Here is a 25,204-nt window from a genome sequence, read left to right as displayed (position 1 = left end):
TGTAAGAGACAATATACAGGCGAGGGTCCCAAAGTCAAAGACTGCAATGGGACCCTTTGAAGCTTTGATACTCGCAGTGTGAGAATTGCTATAGTACTTACCTCTTTCTCTGAACTCCTGTCCACAGGTGCAGTTCCAGTTTGTCCTTGTCACGGATACACTGTACTCACCGCTCCCGCCAGACCTGATTCCTCACGACGAAGCGGATGAGTTTTTAGACCAGGAGCGGCCTTTTCCTCGGACACTGGTTGCCGTTGAAGTGCAAGACACAAAAAACGGGGCCACCCACCACTGGACGCTGACCAAACTAAGGTTGGTGCTGCCTGCATTCCTAAAGGTGCCCATTGCATAACATAGCATTGAAGCAGTGATTATGCATCAGCGCTTCCTCATGTGCTGTGGGGGCCAATTTAGAAAGGGTTTGCACACAGACCTCATTGAAAGCCTTGCTTTGGGTTGGCAGTGCACATATTGCTTCTTTTATGCAAGAAACCTATGCTGTATCTGCAGCAAACCTTGTTGAAGTTGGTTGGGGCCGAGGGTTGAGACGCCACACTGGCGCCTAATGCACTGAAAGTGCAAATATTGTGTGTCTGTGCTCCTAAGTGGTTAAACCAGACAGTAAGTCAGAGCATAGGCACCCTGGCTGTTCAGTTCTGGCAAAGGGTGGAGAAAAAACTTTTAAAAGGACATGCTATTAGTGCTCGTGTCAGCAAAGGCCTCCCATACGCTGTGTGCTCGATGTATGGATGTTGTTAGCATCCTGTTAAAATGTGGTGGCAAGTACCACTGAGCTTGTTCTTTTTGCTCTTCTTCTTCATCTTTGTGTTTTGAGTTTTGTAAGCCATAGTTTGGGTAACAAACCATCAAATTCTTAGAAACTTCTATACAATAATTGAAATTAGTATAAAATGTAATGTTCCCTTCATTGTGTGCTTTCTCTTCATAACTATCTTAACCATACTAGCTTGCACTGTAGACAATGTCATTGCCACCTTAGGGCGCAGCTTATCGCATCAAGTTGTTAGCAATGGTACTTGTTCTTAGACATGCATGTTTGAAACTTAACTTTATTTTAATAGGTACCACCTCTCCTCCTCCATAAACGGCATTGATCCTGTAGTCTCTAAACTAGTGATGTGCATTCGGCATGCGAGACGCCATAACTTAATTTAATTTTAATTAAAGCAATTGATCTGAACACCTACCTGTTAACAGTTACATTTCCCACAAATAAATAAAAGACAATACTTGATGATGTTCTGCATAATTTCAAAGATAGTGCTTGTGTTGTGCAGAAATGTGATGGCCAAAAGTAGGGAACTTGTCTTTCAAGCTGTGGACGAATGAAGCAGCTTAAGTAATTGCTTAAAGTCATGTTATTATATGTCCGTGTGGTATTGTTGAGCACTGATTGCATCTATACTAAATTGTGCAGTCAGTGCTTAATAAATTTGTGCACAAAACAATAGCACACCAGTCATACCTGCTACATAAGTATCTATCACTGAACTTTCAAAATCACTTCCAATAGGAATTGCTAAAGTCTTATTTTTAAGTTTTCCATTCGTGGTTGTGTACGGTTACTCTTCCTTTTGGTGCAGTGTTGTCGCATCATCATTTTTCATGTGATTTGTGTGCAGTCTGTGTTCTCTCTGTACTAAGCTGTTATAACTGATCGTGGTGATTGATTGCCTTTAGGTGAAAAACTGAAAACTTTAAAGAAATCAGAATGAGACGAACTGGTTATGCAGAGAAGCACAGTCATGAACAAGTTCAATTGCAATGTAAGCATTCTTAAAAACAAAGAAAACAATGTGCTCCAAGTCTATTTGTTTACTGTCTGGAAATATCAGATTGATTCAGAGGTGAAAGGCGCATAGACGACTCGTATCACACGTAAGAGAGATACACACGCAAGGTGCCACTTCCAACAAAATTTATTTCGAGAAACTTGCACTATTTATACACAGAGCGCTGTCACAATTCATCAGTGCGCATTCACATTCAAGTTCTTTCAAAGCAGCTATTTGCGGGAGTATCACATCGGTGTCATTATCGCCAAAAGAGCTGCTTTACTTGAACGTAACTGCGTTATGATGGACTGTGACAACATTCTGTGTATAAACAGTGCCAGTTTCTCAGAATACATTTTCTTGGAAGTGGTGCCTTGTGTGTGTATCTCTCGCATGCGTTTCTTTCACCTATGAATGTGCTGAACTAACACGCCCAGCTTTCCATCCTTACATTAGATTGATGTTCCAAAGCAATGAAGGAGCACAGAAAAATATTCTTGTAACCTATGTATGCAGGCCTTGTGAAGAAATAGTTCTTCACAAAACTTTAAACAACCTTGTCAATGTGATATTTTGGTGCCATATAGTAAAATTCCTAAGCACTTGAAGTTATAGGCCCTCCTTTTTTCTCTGTCAGCTATTTTAGCTATGAAATAACTGAGATTTGAATAAATGAGGCAAAAGTGCACGTGCCACATGTCTCTGCAAACTGTAGCTTTAAAAAATTGCTTATCAGGCACCGCTTTCAAAGTCTAGAATACATTTATGGAATGCCAGTAAAGAGAGTTCAGGTTTAAATGTAGCCTCAGCATCTTCAAAGGATTCTTTCTGGACAAATTCATGCTGCACATTCAAGGTCAATTCTAGCTTGCACATTAGGATCAAAGAGTTCTAGATAGAGATAGCACTGAATTGACAGAAATATAGAAGGCTACTTTGTGTGAAATACTACCTTCTTGAGTTTCAACATTTTAGTGTCGTAAATCCAAAAGGACAATAAGACGAAATAACTCAGAATTTTCCCAATGCACTTCATTAGCATAGATGTCGGAACAAGTTAGCCAAGAGCCCTAACCACTCCCTGTACTTTTTGAGCTACATATGATGAACAATAAGAAAACACTGAGGAAGTGTTACTTGTCTATATTTTGTTTTATCTGTTTGAGTGTATATTGTACAAAATTATTTAGTCCTGTATTATTTTTTGTCTTATGTTTCCTTTGCAATGATTGATCACCTGTGTGTGATCATGAGACATGTGGAGATCATAAGAGTCAAAATAAAAACAGCAACTATCTGGCTCTCATTTAAGGCACAAAATAATGATGATGCGACCGCCATGATACCTGCTCTACACTTTCTATCACACTGTAACTGGTTGCTAATCGTAGTTCCTGACCACACCGTAGCACTCTTTTCAAGGGGTCCAGCACTTCACCTAGTACAGATGCTTTTATCATGTGGATTGAATTATTTGCTTCACTGAGGTATCCATCAAAATTTTAAGCTGTGTCCATTAGGAAAAACTAAGAAAAAACTGTTGAACTGTTTGGATGTTGTGATTCTACCATGATTCGTACGATTCAACTAAATGTTTGCAGCTAGGTTACATATTCTCTGCAAAGGTGTTGCTTTTTAGTGCTGTCCTAATAAATTTTTATTTAGCAGTATACTGCTATGTTCACCCAGCATATTTAGCTTAGTGAGCTTAGTGCCTTGTGAATGATGTGAAAGTGCACTGTCATCAAACACCAGGAAGTGCAGCTTACTTGTTTGTCATGTAAAAAATTGCAGCAGTACAAACTGTGTTCTTGTTTTGTTGATCTAGATACTGTGCTGGATGTGTTGATCTTAGGTACTGTGCTGTAATATAGCATTTTAACTGAAGCATCTTCTGTGCAGGAAGGGTTGGGGGCAGTGTGCATAATATGCTGCCATGAAAATGGCAGGGAATGAAATGAAAAACCATGACTGCATCTAGAGTAGTCATGATGAGGCAATGTTCATAAGGCAGTGTTGCTTTTTAAATTAATTCTCGTGCATATTGAAGTGTCTCATTCATTTTACACACTGAAAGAAAAATTTGCTGCAATCGTTATGTTTTTACGTTATGTTATACTTCCCAGCTCACAATATAGTAACTATGTCATATGCATAATTGTGATCTAAAAAGTTATCCTTTGTTCTGTTCTTGCTCTTTTCTCTGTTAGTGCTAGTATTGGCCTTTTTCTTTTTATTAAGATGTGTTGCTGATGTTTCAGTGTGTGAAAGAGGCTCTTGAGCTGCATTGGAACAGTTTTTCATTTTACTTATGTGTCATTGATAATGAAAATTTTTCATATTACGAGTGCATTTGGACAGATTGAAATATGCATGCCACTGGCTGTAGAACAATTAACATATTGCATGTGAACTTGTGGTCTAGATTGCACCTTAATAGCTTGCACCTCAATAGTAGACAAAGTGGCTGTCTTATTGCAATTCTTCTGGTTCTTTTGTTTTTACATTGTGTTATGCTCTACCTAAATTTTCTGTGAGAGCATTCACAGCAAGCACTATATAGCCTGAGTCCAGTTTCTTGACGTATGTGATGTTGAATTTCAAATTTTTTTTGCATACCTTGCATGACGTTTGCCTACTATGTGGAGGTGTGTTTGGCCTAGTAGTGACTTTTGTCAGATTATTGGCCCCATGTGACAAGATAACAGGCACACCTTTGAGTGGTAATCACTCTGGGTGAACCATTGTTTCTTTTAAGCATCATTTTGCGATGGCTGGACACCTCTGGCTTGCACAAATGCTATTGCGCCCATTATTTGCATAGCATAGACGACCATTGCTATGCAACGTTCAAGGCGCTCTGTCTACTGTTGGGGTTCCGATACCATTCTGATCAGTGTACCTTACCACATAGTGCCCCAAGCTTGGTTGAGCTATGCCATAATGCTGGAAGATTCACTGATGATGCTAAGAAAGATAATTCATTATATGAAAAGTAGGCAGGTTGGCCTGAACTAATATGCTCTGGCCTGCTACTCCACACAGGGGAATAAGGAAAGGGGACAAAAATAATCCTGATTATAGGGACAGAAAGAAGGGATGCTTATACACAATAACCATGCAGCTACAACGAGCTTACACATACAGAGTTACACATACAGAGATTTAAACACTATGTATAACATGTTGTATGTGTTTTTCTATACTTATGTATAGTATCACAGCCATAGGCTGTCAGAGCTTTCTGAACACTGATGCACACATTTAATAACACTAGTGACAATTTCTCAAATGTTAAGCTCACTAAAAGTCAGCTTGTTGTGCGTAACACAAAATTGTATGTTTGTTGTGTGCTTGATGGTCATAGCTGGACCAGGCAGCCAAACACTGATGGCCCCTAAATCAATTTAAATGTCATGCGTAAACTAATCTGTATGTACAAAGTGCAGCAACGCTGGTTACTTCTGTCAGGTCACTCTCATAACTACACCATCTCCTAAATTTTGTTAACAGGTTACTGACACATTGGCACAAACAGCAAAGAGAATGCATTTCAGGTTGATATGCAAGCAGTGTTGATTTAACCATAACAAGGAAGTGTCTCAAATTCTTTTCGGGATCTTTTGCTGAATTATGACTGTCACTTAGTTCAGTAGATAGGTAGTACCATTGAACTACGAGCGCAGTGAAGTTGGGAAGAAAACTCAGCTAACCAAACCTCGGGCACTAAAACGGTAGCCAGGCAAGGGCAGTAACAGTTGGGAGCATTGTCTGGCGTGGCAACTGATGGGCACACCCCGCTGCCCCCTCTCCCGCCCTGCCTACACCCCCCCCCCCCCCCCAACCTGTAGACGTCGCCTGGAGCTAATGCGCAATGTGTACAATGAGGACACCTGGTCCCCCGGGAGCCCCGAATCTCGGGAGGACCCACTGCAGTGCTTGAGCACGTCAGCTGCCCTGGGCCTGTCCAGTCTCATCCCCTCCAAGACAAGGTCATAACGCGCACTACGCTGCTGTTGCCACGCATTTTTCACTGCATTGGACCCCCTTTCTCCCCTTGCTGCAGTCGCAGTCGATGTTCCCACCGTATTGCACTTGGTTGCCAGCACCTCTCGTTTGGCTCCTACTCTGCCGTTCACTTCATCTGCCGATGCAAAACTCTCCCCACTCTCTGCACCTTGCTTATATGCTCTCTGCTTGTTTCGATGTAGCAGCCCGCGTTGCTTACTGCTGTCGGCAGCAAGAATGCATTGTGCTGCTAGCTTGTTGGTTGCTCCGCTTCTTGTTGGCTTCATCATGTGTCCGCCGTGTTGATGCTTCAGCTTGAGGTGGCTGCTTGTTAAGCCATGTGTTCCTTGCTGCTTACATTGAAAATGCACTTGAGTGCCACATGCTAAGCTGCATACGTTGCATAGGTTGGCTCATCATTGAGCCTGTGGGCTTGCTCCACTACAGACCTGATGAGGACAATATTCTGGCACAAGGAAAAGTGGAAGTGTCAGCTTAGATTACATTTTCACATGTATTCCGTCAGTTCAAACAATCTTCACAAATTCTAGAAAAGAAGTCGATACCTAAGCAGCCAGTTGTGTACATATTTGGGATGACATTGTTATTATTGAAATTAATAATGGAATTAATTGGTTAGTCTTTATGTCCTGAAATAGTGTAGTCAAGGAAACAGAAAAATTAACGGGGCTATGCTTTATTTACCTACTGAGCATATTCAGTATTAATCGCATTCGAGCTCATATGTAGCATTCTTTTTCATCAAAAGTATAATACGAAATGAGACCCCTTTATGAGAGTATTTGAACTTTGGAGTTCACATGATCTTCCAACATGCCACAGCATAAAGCAGTGTTCACGGTACTGTACAGTATGCTACAAGTGTGTACCCACAAAGCTGTGTTCGATAAATGCGTTAATGCTACACTAAATGCACTGAAGGATCTTTGTTCTGTGTGCATGCATAATTCATTAAAAAAAAATTGTGGAAACACCATATATGCAGCAGTCTATCTTAGTCTTGTTTCTTCCCTGGTCTGGTCACCTCTCACAAGCTGAACTGGTACAGTCGCTGAACTGGCAATTTGTTAGCTTCTTTCTCATGTCATGGCGCACTTGACATTTATATTTTGCACTGAAAAGAGAATAATAGACATTCTGAGAGTTCTCAGCAGCGAGGCTCACACTTTGGTTGCACACCCTTCTTGCACAGTAGGCTAGTACCCAGTACTTTGTCCAAATCTAATACTATGAATTTTACATGTGGTGATAGCTATGATGTGGACACTGGTGACATCTGATGCAATTTTGATATTTTAACAGACAGTTTAGTCTGCAATCAAATCAAGATATGCTTGATGCTTCAAGTTTTATGTGAAACTTAGTACAAGCTAAATATAGTTTGACTCTTGCCACTCACTGGACTTGTGCTCAGCTTAGAAGGGTAGTGGATTGGGCTAGTTGTTACGTCAGGTTTACTGTGGTGAATTATAGCACAAAGTAAAGGAACACTGGATTTATCTTTGTCTGTCTTGTTGTCTGGTGTTTGCTTACTTCGTTCTGCGATTCCCCACAATCATGTTCAGCATGCTTTCACCTGACTGAATAATTTTGCACTTTATTGATTTTAACGCTGTATGTTACATAACTGCTGCTTCTCTGAGGCTACAATTTACTGTGCAAGAATGCTAGTTTCTTAATATATTTGCCCAGCTAATGCTAGTTGCTTAATATATTTGTCCAGCTTCTGCTACTGCCTTGAACCATCACCTTAGTTCCAACTTTTTAAGACTGAATGTCAGTCCCCATAATGTTTTTGTAGAATGATTTAAGAACCAGTTGGCTGTGTGTGTACTGCATGTTAACATGAAACAAATTGCACACACTAGTTCTGGGTCTCAGAGTCATTGTAATACAGTAAATTTCACAATATAAGCTTGCAGCAAACACTAATAATTTCCTATTATACATACATCTTTCCAGATATGTTATGATGTTCACTAAACACATTAGTTGTGATGCTATGACTCACGTCAGGAGACCATTTCATTCGTCTCATATTCACAAAAATGGCACATCTGATGAGAAGACTGCGGTCAAGCATGCTGCAGTTTGTCTAATAAACAGGGGTGTGCAAATATCAGAATTTTTATATATGAACTGAATATTAATACTTATCTTCAAATATTGAATAATGATTTGCACATGAATGTATTTGCAAGTTTGGTTATCTTGACATGTTAGAACATCGCAATTACATCGTCAGTGGTAAAAAATTATACTAGTAACATATTATACTAAAGATTGTGTATTCTGCTCATTTTTGAAAATTGAATAATTCCCGCTAGCTGTCTGTTCTCACCAACCTGTGCCTTATTATGCATCAAATGCCCACGAACACAGAGGAATTTGACCCTGTCCCAGACATCACTCATCGCATTTGCTGTCAAGCAATAAGCTCAGACTGGGGGTGGTGCTGCAAAAAGTCCACCTTCGCTTACCACAAATCCATGCCTCTTGCTACTGAGAGGATTGCTTTCTCACAAAGTTTTCATGTTTAGTGACCACGCCTGCTTTGCAGCACAAAATTATCAGAAAATTCAGCACAAACTCAAATATTCGTACATTCGATAGAAGAAAACGCTAAGGACTGTGTTTGTGCATACACAGCCAGCATTATATTGGATTTTTTTAGGATATTAGTACAAAACTGAACATACGAAAAATTTTGAATACCTAGTTTTCAAATCGAATACAAATATAAAAAAATATATTAATAATAATATTTGAAATTTTCGAATATTTGGATGCCCTTACTCATAAATGATTCTCGCACTGATGTGCCTATTTCTTGAAGTATCATTCATCCACCATACTGCTCTGTGTGCATTTTATTCATTGCTTGTAAATAAATTTTGTTTCTACATTCCTGTTTGCTTGAATGCTGACATTGCATATTGGTTGACGTTGGCCTACTGACAGCAGTGTCTGCAGATCTGCAGCAAATGTTGTTAGCTGTGGCCAGTTGTAAGCCATAATTTATGCACTGAACTTATTTGAGCATGGATTTTATTTCTTGTATGTCCTGCCTATATGTTACTTTGCACATTCTCTATGTTGTAGGCACACTTTTGATTCTGCACTATTACTGTCATGACATTATGTTTTAGCTTGATTGCATGAGGATTCCAGACTACCTGGAACCATGCTTATGCTGTCCATATTCTGTCCATCTTCTGAAACGCTTCAATGTCTTCATGTGTATTGTTGTTTTTAACACATTATCAGTGTTCCTTATATGGCCCTGCTACACTTTTTCAGTGTGGTGAATAAATTATCATTAGCTCTGAACTATGCTGTCATGAACATCTGAGCCAAATATTTTTCGTTTGCTTTCAACAGGTAGCCTATAAATTAGTTGAAAAAGCCATTTCTTTAACTTCCTGAAATCCCCACCACTTTTTGTCTACATTCCTAAGCATTTATAACTGCGATGGACATTGGCCAGAGGTTGTTTAAACATCCCGACTAAGTAGCTTTCACAGAAGAAGCAAAAAAAAAAAACTAAAAAATAAAAAGTCTGCCAACTGATAATGTGGTGGCATTATCTTGTGGCAAAGAACAGTACCACTGTCATGATACTATAGCCTTTTCCAGAAACCCATGGCTGTTTCACGCAATGTTGAAGTTATGCTGATGTTGATGAAGCTCAGCGCAATGATAGGTCAAGCATTTTGTTCAGCTTGAGCATGACAGCACAACTTTGAGTCCTGTAGAAGTTGCGAAAAGGATGTAAAACTATGAGCGCATCACAGCAGCAGCATTTAATTACTGATAACTGTTTGAGGCATGTTCAACTTTTTGTGGGAAATAATTTCTGCAATATCCAGCATGTGTATCGTCTGTATATTGTATCTCACCAATTCATTGTATTTAAAGAATAATAAACTGAAACTGAATATCAGGCAAATTTGCCACATTTCATAAAAGTTGCTGCATGGCCTTTTAAAGGCACGGTTTTGTAATGAAAGTAGTAGCGCATTGTCATAATTGTCAAGCAGTGTTACATTGTCAGGTGTAGAAAAGATATAATAGTTTGTACTATGTTGTTTGTTTTGTCTTGAAAAAAAAAAGATAATAAAATTTAAATTTTACAAACATCACATGACTCTAGAAGAGAAGAGATAAGAAGAGTTATTGTATCACCAGAGTTTGACACAAATTGGAAGAAAGCAGAACCTCCACACTAAAGTAAAGAAAATGTGTTTCCTTTTTCTTGTCCTTGCGGAGTGTGATAAACGTATGCTTGTGTCATGAAACTGCCAAAGCTCACAAAAAAGTGCAGTACATATGTTGATGCAGAGAATTACGGCCTTTGCTGGCTGAAACTCCTTAGTAACTTTCACTGTACCAAGATACATATGTGCCATCATCTTATCATAAGCATGCTGTGGTCTACTGTCATAAAAGACTAAAGCTGTGCACCACTGAACACGGTGTAGACACCAATGTAGCTCTTTAATGTGTTAAAAGTCCAGCTTTAAGTATTGCTCTCTTAAATTACAGGCAGCGTCTGGAGCTGATGCGTGAGATGTACCACAATGAGGCTGAACTGTCTCCAACATCTCCCGACTACAATGTGGAAAGCAGCATTACAGGTGGCGATCCATTCTATGACCGGTTCCCATGGTTTAGGCTCATCGGCAGGTATGTTCTTTTATACTCACATGATGCAGAAGTAGAGGTGCATGTGATCATGTGCATAAAGAGATACTGCCAGATGTGGCCGCAGGTCTCAGTCACTTATAAAGTGTGTGTTCTACTGGTTATGGCAAAATGCGTACGCTGTAGAATGCATCTAGCAGTTCATATTTATCGAGTTTTCATCTAACTTGCCTAACTTGTCTTTATCCTGTTATTGGAAACACTTGCTTCGTTGGTTGGTTGATTAAATGAATAAATGCCTTTGTTTCCCCGAAGAAAAATTTGCGGAACCTGCAGGGATTGTTTTCATAGCCATAGTTAGAGAACTGGTTGTCGAGCAGGTAGGAGAATTGGTTAGAGGGTAATGGGATACAAAAGCATTTAAACAGAGAATTATGGTAAAGGTGCTATAGTGCCTTGCAACACCTAGTGCTTTTTATCTTGCTCTTGCTTTTGTAAGCTTTAAGCATATGCATATGTATTCTGTTCTAGTGTGGCGACATTGTGTAGCACTGATCTGGACCATGATCATCCTGCAGCTGCAAAAGCCATTAATATTTATGGCTAAAGACTTGAGTCATTTGTTCTATTAATGATTTTTGGTGCAGAATGCTCTGAAAAAACAAGGTACAGCATAAACATATAATGCTTGTCTCTTCTGTCACCCAGGGCCTTTGTGTACCTCAGCAACTTGTTATACCCTGTGCCACTTGTGCAAAAGGTGGCCATTGTTAATGAGAAAGGCGACGTAAAGGGCTATCTACGAGTCGCTGTACAAGCCGTCATAGGTAAGCAATGCTTTGTCTGCATAGGTAGTGCTTGAAGCCTTAAGCATACCCACTATGCTTCTCAGTGCTCTACACATTTGGACATTGCAACAGCTAGGGTGGGTGCCTGTCTCTGTTTGACTGAGTGCTGACGAAAGGTGTGCAATGCACAAAAAAAAAAGCTAGGCGTTTTTAGGGGTGTCCTAGTGTTCATAGTCCATTGCTCTCGGGTTATGTGCTTCTGCTCCAGCACAGTGTGTAATTTATTAGCAAGGATAAAGGTCAGAAGGAAAGCTGCTTTATGAAGCCATGCTTTATTCACGAAAGGGCTCCTATTTCTCCCTGGGAAACATTACTTGTGCTGCAGTGCTAAGCCAACAAGCATGCATAGTGCAGAATGCAGAAAGATATTAACTTCAAAAATAAGTTAGCTTTCTAGCAATTTTTGCAAAAGGTTGTGAAGTGATATGTAAATGTTGTACGTGGATGTAATATAAATGGTGCTGGCATGAAAAGTTTGGAAATTGAAACTGAACAAGCGAGTGATTGAGGAAAGTTGTAATTACTATTGGTCTCCTTCACATAGCCCCAAAAGTGTGTTTCATTTTGCTGTTTTCAGATGATGAGGAGAGCACGGACTGCAGCACAGGAGTACGCCAGTCAGCAAGAATCAGTTTTAATGATGAACTTTTTGACACTGCAAAGAAAGTAAGTGATTCAGAAGAGCATGAGAACTCCGTGGTTCTGTTAGAGTTCCTGAGACATAAAATATAATTTAGTAGAATGTGATGGGGAAGCAAACTTCACCGAGGCTCTGGGGACAATGACAAATGTAGTTAAACAACAAGGAATGCATAGATGAGACAAGACAGCATGTTTTGCTATCACCCTGTTTGCCACTAACCCCAAAATGCGGGCTTATTATCAACTTTACTAGGCATTTTAACTCAAAATGGCACAGTTATTACGGTGTCTGTGCTGGGAAGTAATTTAAGTGACATTTTTGCACCAAGAACTGGAAGGTGGTAATTGAATGTTTTTGTCAGATGGTGTGATGCAGACCTATTGGATATCATGTAAATCAGCACCCTGAACTGCTTAACCAGCATCAGCTGTAGCACACTTTCTGCAGCACCATGAGACTGGTTTATGAATGGGTCACACTGAGAATGTGGTTAGTTGCTGTTACCAAATAAGTTCTGTGAAATTTTGCAAGGTGGAGCAAAAATCATGCAAGGGAAAGTTGGCATCCACCAGAAAACAGCCCAAAGCAGTAAAGAAAGCCTATGCAGATTTCTTGGAATGAAAGCTTTGCACTTGAAGAACAATGTTAACTGCTAAAATTTCTTTCCAATGCACCTGCATGGGTTTCCTTTGGTAACTTCTGCTACTTTCTAATGAATGCTAGTTTTCTCTTTCATCCTTGTCATTCCTGTCATTTTGCATCATTTTGTATCGCTTGAGTGTCCCTTGAGGGAGGAAAGTCAAGCTGAGATTGCACCCTGCCTATCGTTCATAGGATCATTGTGTAGAAGGTTCGTCACCCTGCCTTGAACAAGCGCCGTGCTGTGAGGAACGCATAGTGGAAGGGGAAGAGCAACAACAACAGAGTCCACTGCAGCAAGGTATTAACTCTTTTTCTCTCTTCTTTTTGCCACTGTCCCACTTAAGCAAAGTTTTCTCTTTTGTCTCTTAGCTTTTGTATGGTTCTTGGCGAGATACAAGCAACCTATATGTTCCATAATATAGTCAAGCTGGTGTTCTACTGTTTAATCTTTGTGTTTCTGTTTTCATGGTAGGTTTCTACTACGAGAATTCAGAAAAGGCACAATTTAATGTGACGGTTTAGAACTAGGAAGTTGAACTTTGTTGCCTTCTTTGCAAGTACGGGGATGTGGGGGTGACATACAGATGTCATGACTCCGGTCTCAAATTTCTGTGGTGTAATCCCTCATAAAAAGCAATGTCAGTAACTTTTACTAAGTCATTCATGTAAGATATTTCAACTTAAAATCTTTATTCTGCTTAATAGTCGAGGCAGTATAACAAAGGCATTCTTTTCAAAATGATCAAAGCCGTGGGCCAGAATGTCTTCAGTCCCTTTCAAGTGAAATCAGTATGTCACTAAAATTGAGAAAGGCATCACTGTCATTTGGTTGTCATTATTAATTTCCAAAAGGTGGCTCACCCCTCCCTTAGGAAATGTCTGGATCCATTCCTGCTCCTTGCTTTCTTTAGTGGCATCCTTGATGTATTGATAGTCATACTTCGCAAAGATTATTCTACGTTAGAGATCCTTCATTATTTTTTAACATGGTACAGTGTTATATATATGGCAGTAATTGAAGTATTGATGGCTGTTTATACTGAAAGGAGCTGTCACAGTATATTATAATCTCATTAGAATGCTCATGCTTGTCTGTGCATGGCTCATCGATCCAGAAGAGCGCAGCCGGCTTGAGGCTTTCAAGCAGGATGGCGAGAATAACAACATCCTTTCCCTGAGCCAGGAGGACGAGAAGCTGCCTGAGCACTTGCAGATTGGCAAGGAGTTCACCTTCAGGGTCACCGTGCTGCAGGCCATTGGTATCTCGAAGGAGTATGCCGACATCTTCTCCCAGTTCAAGTACGCAACCCACGCTTCCCGACTCCTTGCGTTTTGTTGCAATTGCTGTTATATAGATATTCGAGGTGCACTCATGCTGTCACTGCCACTGTACTGTCCCAGGCACGATGGTGCAAGCACAGCATGCACACAAAGCTCTAGCGGTCATATGCAAGGTCATATGCCTTAATCTGTTCACCCTTGCTGGCATGCAAGGGTGAACGGATTAAGGCAAGAAGGCTGGTGCTCTGTTGCATGCTGTCTACCCACACACCTAATGTTGGAGGTCACATGATCTGCTGAGTTTAAGAGGAACTGTGTTTGTGTCTGTCAATGGCATTATGACAGCATGTGTGTTTCGTTGGTAAGCGAATGTTTACTCCAGTTTGTACTGTGCATAAAACAATCTGTTTTGTGTAATGTTCTAACACCTTGCTATTGTTGTCAATGCTCCATCCTTCGGGTGAAACTCTCGCTTTTTTTCTCAAGGCCTCAAGGGTACAGTTCCAAAAGTGCAGTGTGTGCACAGCAAGAATTCACTTGTTATTCTTTGAACGTGAAAAACATTAAGTACAGGAGCTAGCATAAAGTCAATTAAATGAAAATTTGGAAATAAAGGAAGCAGTAGAATATGCACACCTGGTCAAGAAAGTATAGGGGTATGGAAATTGGGAAGAAGTGCTGCCCAGCATAGAATGTAGGGAGGCAACATGATTGAGCCATATGGGGAAGTGCACTTTATGATATGTTGACTTTGACATAGTAACTTACTTTCTTCATGATTACCATGTTTAAAAAATATTCGATGGTGGAGTGTTTCTTCGTTGAAAACAGCAGCACTATGAAAATGACTTGATAAAGTAAGCAAGTCGTAGTGAAGAATCAAACAGGCACTGAGATGGACTGGCTAGAGAGTGCATTGTGCACAATAGATTTTGTAAAATGAATGCTTTTTACTAGTAGAGAACTGACATAAAAGCTGGGAATGCTATTCAGCTAGTGCAGCTTTTTTATGTTGTAGGGGAGGTACTGGTTTCACAGTGACATCTTTGCAGCATGTCGTCACTTCTGCCATTGAGCTAACAGCAATCATTTCGAGATTTTTCTAATTGATGATAAAGCTGTTATTTTAGAAACTGAAGGAATTCCGATTGTTCCTGAAAGCATCAGGTGTTCTGCTTTAGGGTGCTGTCATCTTGCCGTAATGTATATCGTCATGTAAAGTTGCTCTTTTTCAGCTTTCTGCACCGTCATGATGAGGCATTTTCAACAGAGCCTCTCAAGAACACAGTGAAGGGACCTCCACCTGGGTTCTTCCATGTTCAGAATGTAGGTGCCATTTGCTTCCATCTTCAATAATAAGTGTTTAAGTGATATAATCAAGCTAAGATATTGTACTGTTAATGTGGAAACCTAGTTTGCTGTCATGTCTTGTGAGACTGCAAAAAATGATGGACCTTACTGCAGTTCAAAGCCACAAAACACACCTGTATGATGTGCTTGGCAACGTGCCAGCTCTATCGATGCAACTCGAAAATCTGGTGTTCATTTTTATATTGGTATCCATCCTTATATATGACTTTTGTGTACTAGATGCAGTGAAAGAGGTTATTAACAAGATACATCAACTGTTCTTCCTTTTATCACTGTCATTAATCAAGTAGCAATGACACTTAGAATATGCTGTGCGAGATCAATTGCAGAAAATTAATGTTGATGTTGTTTTCGGATGTCACTTTTGGTTTTGATTGGTGGGTGAACACAGAGCAATGTGATTTCACACCATATATGGGCCGAATGTGGCTAAAAGAAACACAAGGTTATAGTACTGCTGTCATGCATGCATTATTTGTGCAACCATTAACAACTGCTGATCACTGGCCCATTTTGCTCATTGTGCAGATCACGGTGACGGTGACCCAGTCATTTGTGAACTATCTGCGGTCTCGGCCTATTGTCTTCGAGGTGTTCGGACACTATCAGCAGCACCCCTTGCACAGAGATTCCAGAGATGCCTGCCAACAACAGTAAGCATGCAGCTTACACTTCTTAAATGGAAGGCGTTTTATTGTGGCAAATCATTGTGAACGCTTTCGTGCACTGATAAGTTATAATAAGGGTGGCCATACTGCAACTCATGAGCCACATGCTGCCCTTCTAGGGTTCGCTTGCAGCTTCGCAACTAGCCTGACACAGTCATGAATTCAGTCTGCTCTAATCGAAATGCACAAAGTATGTATGCTACTGTTGGTGTGTGCTAGACTAGGCAGTTTTTTGCAAACCTATATGCATCTAGTGTCTTTGAGACCATACCAATGTTTCTTAGCAGGGAGGATGAGCATTGAAAAGGTAGCCAACGACGTTAACGTCTGAGGCTCCCATGTATGGTCCTTGAACAATATGATGAACTCCTTTGTGGCTCTTTGAACATGTCTGTCTGGCCACCCTTGAGGTACAACAATGGCTTTGTAAGCTGGTTGTCCATGGCTGTTTAAGTGGTCGTCTGTAGGCTGTTATAACTGAACCACAATGTTTCTACAGAATGTACAGTGATATTCAGTGCAGTGCCTGTTTCATAAGCCTGTTTCTCCCATTTTACACCATTCTCCATAGGAAATTTTAAGTGTTTTAGCTGGAATAGTTTTCCGAGAACATATAACCGACAAAATGCTTTAGCTGCTGTTTTAAGAGCCCATGATCTTTATTTCTGGTAACCTAGCTTGAGCATCATCTAGCTAGGAGTAAACCACAGGTCTTGAATTATTTTACGTTATGTTATGCACTTAACTGATGCCTAATTAACTCTGGCTGATAAGCATCATTCTTTTTTGCTTAACTTGTTGGGAAGTAGAAAACCTAAATTATTGACACATGTAGTCAGCGATCGATAATCTGAAATCAATGGCGACCGCCAAAATGGCAGAATATTCGGAAATCCGAAATATCGGATTCATCCATAAATAAGTCATTTTATTCTACAAGTGGGAAAAAAAAAGTGTGCCGTATCCTCGAATCTGTCACTTTCTGAGATACCTTCAATTTCGCATGACTAGCGGAAGATGCATCGGTGTCTAGGAACAATGGCATTGATGGCACTACGCATCGACTGCTCAATCAGCAACTGTTAGAACGGCTAAGCTTCACTAGTTTTGAATTCCTGGAGCACCAATGACTTGGCCAACAACCCTGCCAGCGACGTCTCAAAACAAAAATACAGATAGCTAATTCTGCTCGGTCCGGTGGCCATAGTGGTACATAGTCATGTAGTCGGAACCTGAATTATTGCATGATGTGCTGTAAGGTGTCTGAAATTTCAACTGTCCTTACACATCGGCTAACAAATGTTAAAGGTTATTGCTCGGCACAAGACGCACCTTTCTGTCTCAGAAGTTTCTCGAATGTTGTCAACATGGGAATGCCATGACATTCCCATGTTGTCAAGATGGGAACATGGGAATGTCAACATGGTGACAACATGCCCATGTTGTCATTAAACCTTGTGTAATAAGTTTGTATGTGTGCAATGTGAATAATGGCGTACATTATAGAACTTATGCGAGCACCAGTGATTTTGTGGGAATGTTCATTGAGCCATGTATAAATAGCACACGTCTGACCCTATGACCAGATTTCAATGATCAATGAGTGTGCGCGCTGGTATCATTGTGCCGAGTGCTGCTTGTTTTGCTGGGCACAAGTTCGCCCAAAAAACAGTTTCGTGACTTGCGTTGCGTCACTGTGGTTGTTCACTGTCACTACAACATGACAATATTGCTTGCAGCAGCAGCATACGTCAGCCACCCCGACGGATGTTCCCAAGGACACTGCCTATTTCACAGCCTGTTAGGTCACCAAAGTTCGATATACTGCAATGCCCAAGGTAAGACTCCCATTTCTATCATCCGGTTTCTAAATGCAGGCGCCTCAAAACGACGGACTAACGGTGATCTTTCATGTCTTCTTCTTTTTTCAGCACAACGCACATATATGCGAAACACGACGTCCTGGTCTGGTTCGAAATTTGCGAACTGACACCTAATGGCGAGTGAGTGGTGCTGGATATATTCAAAATAGTTTATCTAACAAAAGCTTTTCTCGGGATCTGGTAGGAGCCTTTTGAAGTGATGCTGCAGCTTGCTAACTCTGCAATTTGCTTGGTAATGGGCATTTAGTAATGCAGAGCTTGACTTAGCAGTGCCTTGCAGAATGTGGGAGACTCGAGGAACTTTTGGGAATGGAAGGATTGCTTTTATTTTTCTTGCTTTCAGTGTAGTGTTTCATCTTTGTGTCGACACTTTTGCCGATACTTTTGTCGATACTTTTGCCTGAATAGTGAGAAGAATAAGGAGATTGGAGGGGCTAAATATTTTGTTTGTCATGATCAGTAAGAAAACAGCTGATGATGCCAGAGGAAGCATATAGCAAATTAATTTTGATGTTTTATTATAATGTACAAATAATAAGGTAAAGGGAAATGAAAGTTGATGATAGGATAACTTGCTGCAGGAGGGAGCCGAACCTACATTTTTCATATTTCGCATGCAATATTTTACCAACTAAGCTAGTTACCACGGCGGCCATCCTCCTGCTCACTTTCTTGGGCATATGGGTATACGTGCATCTCCACTCACAGCACCTGTCTTGTCTGTTTTCCACATTAGGTACACGCCGGCCGTGGTCAATCACAGCGATGATGCTCCTTGTAGAGGGACGTTCTCTCTCCACCAGGGGATTCAGAGGCGCATACGCCTAACGCTGGTCCACGAGCAAACACCCAATGTCTGCTGGAAGGATGTCCGAGAGGTTGTTGTTGGTAGGCACCTTGCTCAGCACATCTCATTTGTGCATGTCACCAAAAAATCTTGTTAAACACGAAGCTGCAAGACAGCAGGCTGGTATACATAATCACAGGCATGCCTTTGGACTTTTTGTTGCCAAGAACTTCAGTACTGCTACTACGTTTGACCAATTTTGCAGGGGTAAACATTCATAACCTGATGATAAAGCATTCAGTGTTCAGTTGGCTTGGGAAGGAAGGAAGGAAAACTTTATTTGGTCTTGCAAGTAGTGATAATTAAGCACTAAGCGAGCCACTCCCACATCGGGACCGGAAGGCCAAGCCTCACGGCCACGTCGTGAGCCTGCTGGACAGCCCAGAATTGTTCATCCAGGTCCGGGCTGCGAAGTGCAGCCTCCCACCTGGACGCATCCTTGATCGCTGAGTCTTCAATTCTTTCGCAAGACCAGAGCATGTGTTCGAGCATGGCTAAAGCACCACAATCTTGGCAATAAGGCTCTGTATACGTCTCCGGATAAAACATGTTCAATCTCCGTGGGCAAGGATAAGTACCAGTCTGCAGCAAGCGTAGTGTAAGTGCCTGAGCCCTGTTTAGTTTAGGATGCGGCAAACTGTAAACCTTGCGATTAAGAAGGTAATACTTCATGATTTCATTGTATGTGGAAGGTGAGTCTGTTCTCGGGGAGTACCATCGCGCCGTACTCCCCGACGTTGGCGTTGGCAGGTATTACACTTAGTTGAATTGTTATACCTCGAGTAAAGAACATGCAAGATAAAGCTCCCTCAAGTGTCATAACTGTGATATGAGAAATGCCAGTATGAAAAATGTTGGTATGAGAAGTAAGTGCAGTAGGATGGCTTTTCAGGAATTTTTAGCACTTGTGTCTTGATGCTAATAGTGAAGTTCATTGAATACCAATGCAATATTACAGGTCGTGTCAGAAGCACACCAGAGTGCGAGGAAGAGGACAACGACACCTCAGTGCTGTCGCTGGGCATCTTCCCTGGAAGCTACTTGGAGATGGCTGGTGATGACAGGTATGCTGCTGTTTTGTTGAGAGCCATGCCAGCTGATGAAGTCTTTAATTAGTATAGCCCTACCAGGTATCGGCTAGCTAGGTCCCAATGCCGTGTGAGCTTTATGTCTTTGAACTGGTGCCAATCCTTGCAGTATCATTGAGACCAGTGCCACATTAGCTGTCATTAAAAGTGGTAGAACGAGGAATGTTGCCCTGATGAAGACAAGTCTACATGTCAGAACATTGGCTTCACTGATGTTCCTCGTTCTATCGCTGTTAATCACTTCAAGCCTCCACCTTCTTGTGAACCTTTTTTTGGACGTTAGCTGTCAGTGTTCCTCTTCTTCAGCATTGGTGACAAACAGCTAAGTACTACACGAGTGCATTTTTGCATCTTGCAGGACATTCTACCACTTCGAGGCAGCGTGGGATTCCTCCTTGCATAGCTCTCCTCTGCTGAACAGAGTCACTCCTTATGGAGAGCGAGTTTACTTGACCATCTCTGCTTACTTGGAGGTAAACACCAGGCATCCTATTACTTACAGATGTCATGTGACAATTACTAACTACACTTACACTTATGTAATTCTAATTATGCTTACAGTTACACTTTAAAGTTAATTTCCGGGGTTTTACGTGCCGAAACTACGATCCGATTATTAGGCACACTGTAGTGGAGGACCTTGAATTTTGATGACCTGTGGGTCTTTAATGCGCAAGTGATGCATGGTATATGAGTCTTCTTGCATTTTTCCCCTATCGAAACGCGGCTGCCACGGCTGGAATTGAACCTGCAACATTACGTTTAGCGGCCTTATGACATAGTCACTGCGCTACTGCAGCAGGTTCTGTAATTGATCCTACTGATTACGAAAGTATTACTAATTAAAGCATTTACAGTCTATAGTCATCTATAGTCATTTATTGCTTATAGTTCATCTTCCAAAGTAGCGTAAACAGACTGAGAGAAGAGTACCAAGTGCACTAATTGCCTTATGCAAATACCAGCTGTCCTAGCTAAATTTTGTCAAGAATTTAAAAGTAAGAGAGAGCTTTTTATGAATAGCAGTCACTGTATGTTGATGGGCGTTAATGCTAGTCATGAGCATCTTTCTCTTGCCTAATTTAAAATTGACTAATTAGACTTAATGAAATAATTGTTCTTGCAAAATGAAAAAGAAAATACTTTTGACTAGTGTAAACAATTCCAATCAATGCTGTTCATGTAGTTGCTGTTTGCATAAAGCCTTCCATTACTTTTCTTAGTTAGCGGTGATATTTAATTGGGAGAGCCAGTATAATGAGACATGTCACAGTGAGATCTGATTTTTCTGAGCTCCAACTGTCTTGTTCACAGCTGGAGAACTCTGCGCAGCCTGCAATTGTAACGAAGGACCTGTGTCTTATCATCTATGGACGAGATGCGAGACTGGCACCAAGGTCAGTAATATGCGACGAAATATATACCATTATTTCTTTGTTACTGCTATGACTGAAAAAATTTATTTTAAAAAAATTTTATAGCTCTGTCAGGAGTTGTGTTTCGCATACAAGTGTCATGTGATTCAGTGAAAACCCTATGCGCTCCGTGCCACTGATGCGCCGGTACATTTTTCCATTTCTGTCCTGCCGTGTCACTGACGACGCATGGTAATGGGAAGATCATATCAAGATAGCATTGCCATTATCGGTGTCATTTTTTCCCTTCTGCATAACCAATATTAAAGTGTTGTGCTTGTTTTATAAGATCTATGAAAAAAAATACGACACTAGAGGTAAGTCACTACCGAAAGAACACGACTCTGAAAGGGGAAGAAAAAAGTCTATTTAGCATCTGCAACTTTTTTGTTGCACTGCCACCTTTAGCTTCTGGATGTTTCACATTGTGTTTGATGCATTAATTCCCTCTTGTTGGAATCATGTGTGAATCCATCTGTACCTTTATTTCAAGTGAACGGTTCATGACATGTTTCACTGCTCCACATTTGTAAAAAATTAGGTCACAGCAGTCTCGTTTACCACAGCTTAAGACATTATACCCAAAGTATTGTTCCTTGTGTATTCACCGTTTCTTGATGGCACGTGCGCGCAGGTTGTCTCCGAACGCAAAATCCCTGCGCCACCTGTTCACTGGTGCCTACAAAAATGCTGATGCCAATCATGTGACCGGCATCTACGAGATGATCCTCAAGAGAGCGGCAGATTCAGGTAGCCCGGGTAGGAGGCACCTTCTTGTTTTCTTAGTTGTGCTAAGGTTTTGCTCCGTGTGAGATGCTGATACATGCTACTTAGTGACAAAGGGACATGGCAGCCACTTGGTAATGCACTAGTACAGCTCAATTAAAATGACCTTCTGTCATCTGCCCACCGTTGTCTGTACAGGTTTTCTCTAATAATGGCTCAATCCACCTTGCATTAATTGCGATGAAATATATTTGTGGAAATAGTGGATTGTACTCAGCATGCATTTGGTATAAAATTACATATTGCTCCTCAAATTTAGATTTATGAAGCTAAAGCTAGTGTAGCATTTGCACATTAGTGCTTGTACAGCATGCAGGTACAAAGCTCCAAGCTGTTAAAAAAAAAAAAAAACTTGTGAATCCATGTGTGTTAGTGCAACATTCCTGTATGTAGGGACCTCAGGCCAGTGCCACCAGCAGCATCCTTTCAAATAGCCATGGCATGAACAGCATCAGTCAGGTAGCCACGATGAGCTGTGGACACCTTTAGTTAAGAGCAAGATGGCGTGAGTTTGATTTATTGGTTTGGTCCCAATAGAAGCCGACACGGTAGTAGGTACTGTTCATTATACATGAACCTGGCTATTCAGTGGCTACAGCAAAATAGCCCATGGCCGCATATGTCCGCGATTGCTGGCACGGCTGAGCATGCAAATTAATACAGAATCTACGATTATCCAATTGGTAATAATCAGTGACAAAACATGTCTTACTGTGGCGTTGGTCACTGTTAATGTGAACCCCTGGAGTGCCTTGAACATCTTGTTCCCGACTAGAAAGGAGTGCCCACAAGCCCTCACTGCTAAGCTGTGGCATACGTGTTTGTTTGTAACCTCGCTGATACTGCTAGTGACTATGTTCAGACAATGCTGCATGTATGTTACTTTGACACTGCTCATTGTTCTTAAAGACAGAAAGCTCTGTACGAATTTGTGTGGGCAAGCCTTAATGTGAGGCTGCTATTTTGTTCTCACTACAAGAGCAGAGAGCTCATGATGTGTGCCTGGTGCCGTTCCAACCACAGGGGTGCAGCGTCGGCAGCGCCGGGTGCTGGACACGTCATCAACGTACGTGCGAGGAGAAGAGAACCTGCATGGCTGGCAGCCACGAGGGGACTCGCTCATATTTGACCACCAGTGGGAACTGGAAAAGCTGACACGCCTCGAAGAGGTGGGCTACGTTTTCACTGAACTTATGTATGCCCACTGCAGCACGTGCTCCTCACTTGTTAAGTGCATCAGGCTTCAAAGACTAAAAGATGCGGTAACAACCAATGCTTGTAACCTTGTGATCTGGTGCTTATTACCAGGTTATCCGTAACCTAGTATCTGCAACCTTGTAATTATGATCCGTAACCTTGTAATCAGGTGCTGGTGCACAATAATCTTTGCACTTAAAGCTTAGTTTTCACTCTCTGCTGCTTCGTAGATGTGACCTAGTTGCTTCTCACTCAACTGCTGCAATGCTGAACACCTTCTGAACAACTTTCAGCAAGGATGTATTGCATGCCACTGTAAAGTGATTTTTGAAATGGTGCCAGCTTTGCTGTCCTGGTCTTTATTGGTCATGCATACATTCTGTCCTGTGAGAACTGTATTGTGCCGGAGACTATAGACCACATGCTTTCTGCATGCCAACTGCACTTGTGAAAGAGAGAAACACCGACTGGAGATCTATAGCATGCACTGACAACCAGTGACTTTCTGAAAAATTTTCTTTAGGATCCATGGTCAAAATAAATATACACTAAGCAGTGCACAATGAAGACCATTGTGACTTTTCTGTGAGGAAGTGAATTGGATATGAAAACGTAATGTAATGTAATGAGTGTTTCCACTTTTTTTTTATTCATTCAGGTCTATTTTTCTGCCGTTATCAACTTTACTTTCTCCTGCTCCAATTGTTTTCCTTCCCCCCTACCTGAATGCTGAGTAGCTGACCAGAATACTGTATTGTTCAGGTTGGCTCCTCAGCTCTTCTCTAATAACAAATCTCTCTCTCACCATTTGGCAACGGTGTGCTTAAGCTTGCTCTGCCTGACATGTTTACAATTGCAGCGTCTTGCCGACATGCCCACAGCTCAGCACTTGTGCAGAAGCGTTCCAACACTGCCGCATATAACATTCGCAGGTGGAGAAGGTGCGGCACCTCCTGCTCCTCCGAGAGAAGCTGGGCCTGGACTTGGGCGGTCCACCCCAGCACCAGGACATCTGCAAGTGGGAGAAAGAGGCCTGCAACCTGGTGGCCCGTGCCGCGGCTCGGGGCCCCAGCTCCACCCAACAGGCAGCTGCTGCCTCGCAGCTGCCATCGCCCACCGTGACTTCCTCGGTCGCCGTGACTCCAACCCGCGGCACAGCAGTGGACGAGAGCGTGTATGCCCCCTGGGATATGACGCCTCATGAGCGGGAGCTGGCCACTCGCACCGTCGGCCTCATCTTGAGCCACATTCCCAGCAAACCACCACCTACTGGACCAGGGGCTGCCAAGGTATGGCAGCTGACAGGATGTGTGTCATGTCTTTGTTGAACTGCTGCATTTAGGTCTAGCCTTAAAAACTGCGAGCCACTTTATCTGCCAGAGGCACCTCTTGCTTGGCATGAATCGTATCACACCACTGCATTTTGGTCAAAATTACAGTTGGCATTCTAAGAATGCAGCAGTTTTACTAGGCGTTGCTTAGGTGCCCAAGTGGTGGCTGAGCAACTAGTGATGCAGTTCTATATTTCTAGTGTCACCGTAGTTTCTCATTCACTACATTTTCAATGTCTTTCTGTCTGCTTAAAATTTAAATGAAATCTTTCATTGTTATGCTTACCGTTGATTAGTTGCACAAGACAGCAGATCTTACCTGGATAACAAACCTACCATACTTTGAAATATCTAGTGTGTTTTTGTGAATATATGTAATTTGTCGAGCTGCTTGTGCACATTCAACACTATTCTCACATTAATAACAAGGTGCACCACCATGGTTTTTCATGTATACTACTTATGTACTACATATTCATACGTGTTCATATTCCTTCTACGTATTCATGTCTTATATTTACTTGATGGAAAGTAGCACAAGAAATGAGAAAGAAAGAAGGGTGAAAGGACCAAGCGCTACTTCTTTGCACTACTTTTCATCATTTCTACACACCAACTAGCCCAGCAAAGCATCTTGCTCCTATATTTATTATTTAAGAGAAGTCTACTAAGCCTAATGACATGCATGTATGAAACGTGTGACCTAGACAGCTTCGGGTGCTCATCAAAAGAGAC

General features: G+C 41.5%; 1 protein-coding gene across 10 annotated transcripts in view; it reads left to right on the top strand.

Annotated features, from left to right (window-relative positions):
- Positions 1 to 25,204, top strand: part of unc-104 (kinesin family member unc-104) — a 136,244-nt gene that overhangs the window by 96,986 nt on the left and 14,054 nt on the right. For 3 of the 10 annotated variants that reach the window (XM_065435523.1, XM_065435521.1, XM_065435522.2), the window contains exons 23-40: positions 128 to 312; positions 5,648 to 5,788; positions 10,371 to 10,511; positions 11,178 to 11,296; positions 11,895 to 11,983; positions 12,795 to 12,900; positions 13,718 to 13,901; positions 15,119 to 15,209; positions 15,783 to 15,907; positions 17,662 to 17,760; positions 17,854 to 17,925; positions 18,542 to 18,693; positions 19,611 to 19,716; positions 20,099 to 20,213; positions 21,055 to 21,137; positions 21,790 to 21,914; positions 22,965 to 23,110; positions 24,071 to 24,427. In XM_065435523.1, coding sequence (XP_065291595.1) covers positions 128 to 312; positions 5,648 to 5,788; positions 10,371 to 10,511; positions 11,178 to 11,296; positions 11,895 to 11,983; positions 12,795 to 12,900; positions 13,718 to 13,901; positions 15,119 to 15,209; positions 15,783 to 15,907; positions 17,662 to 17,760; positions 17,854 to 17,925; positions 18,542 to 18,693; positions 19,611 to 19,716; positions 20,099 to 20,213; positions 21,055 to 21,137; positions 21,790 to 21,914; positions 22,965 to 23,110; positions 24,071 to 24,427 — 2,436 coding nt within the window. The remainder of the gene's footprint in view (positions 1 to 127; positions 313 to 5,647; positions 5,789 to 10,370; positions 10,512 to 11,177; positions 11,297 to 11,894; positions 11,984 to 12,794; positions 12,901 to 13,717; positions 13,902 to 15,118; positions 15,210 to 15,782; positions 15,908 to 17,661; positions 17,761 to 17,853; positions 17,926 to 18,541; positions 18,694 to 19,610; positions 19,717 to 20,098; positions 20,214 to 21,054; positions 21,138 to 21,789; positions 21,915 to 22,964; positions 23,111 to 24,070; positions 24,428 to 25,204) is intronic. The other 7 variants (XM_065435526.1, XM_065435528.1, XM_065435524.1 and 4 more) reach the window with 7 other exon arrangements.

The sequence above is a fragment of the Dermacentor albipictus genome, chromosome 2 (assembly GCF_038994185.2).
Source record: "Dermacentor albipictus isolate Rhodes 1998 colony chromosome 2, USDA_Dalb.pri_finalv2, whole genome shotgun sequence".
Lineage (NCBI taxonomy): Eukaryota > Metazoa > Arthropoda > Arachnida > Ixodida > Ixodidae > Dermacentor > Dermacentor albipictus.
This window is presented reverse-complemented; position numbering and strand designations above follow the sequence as displayed.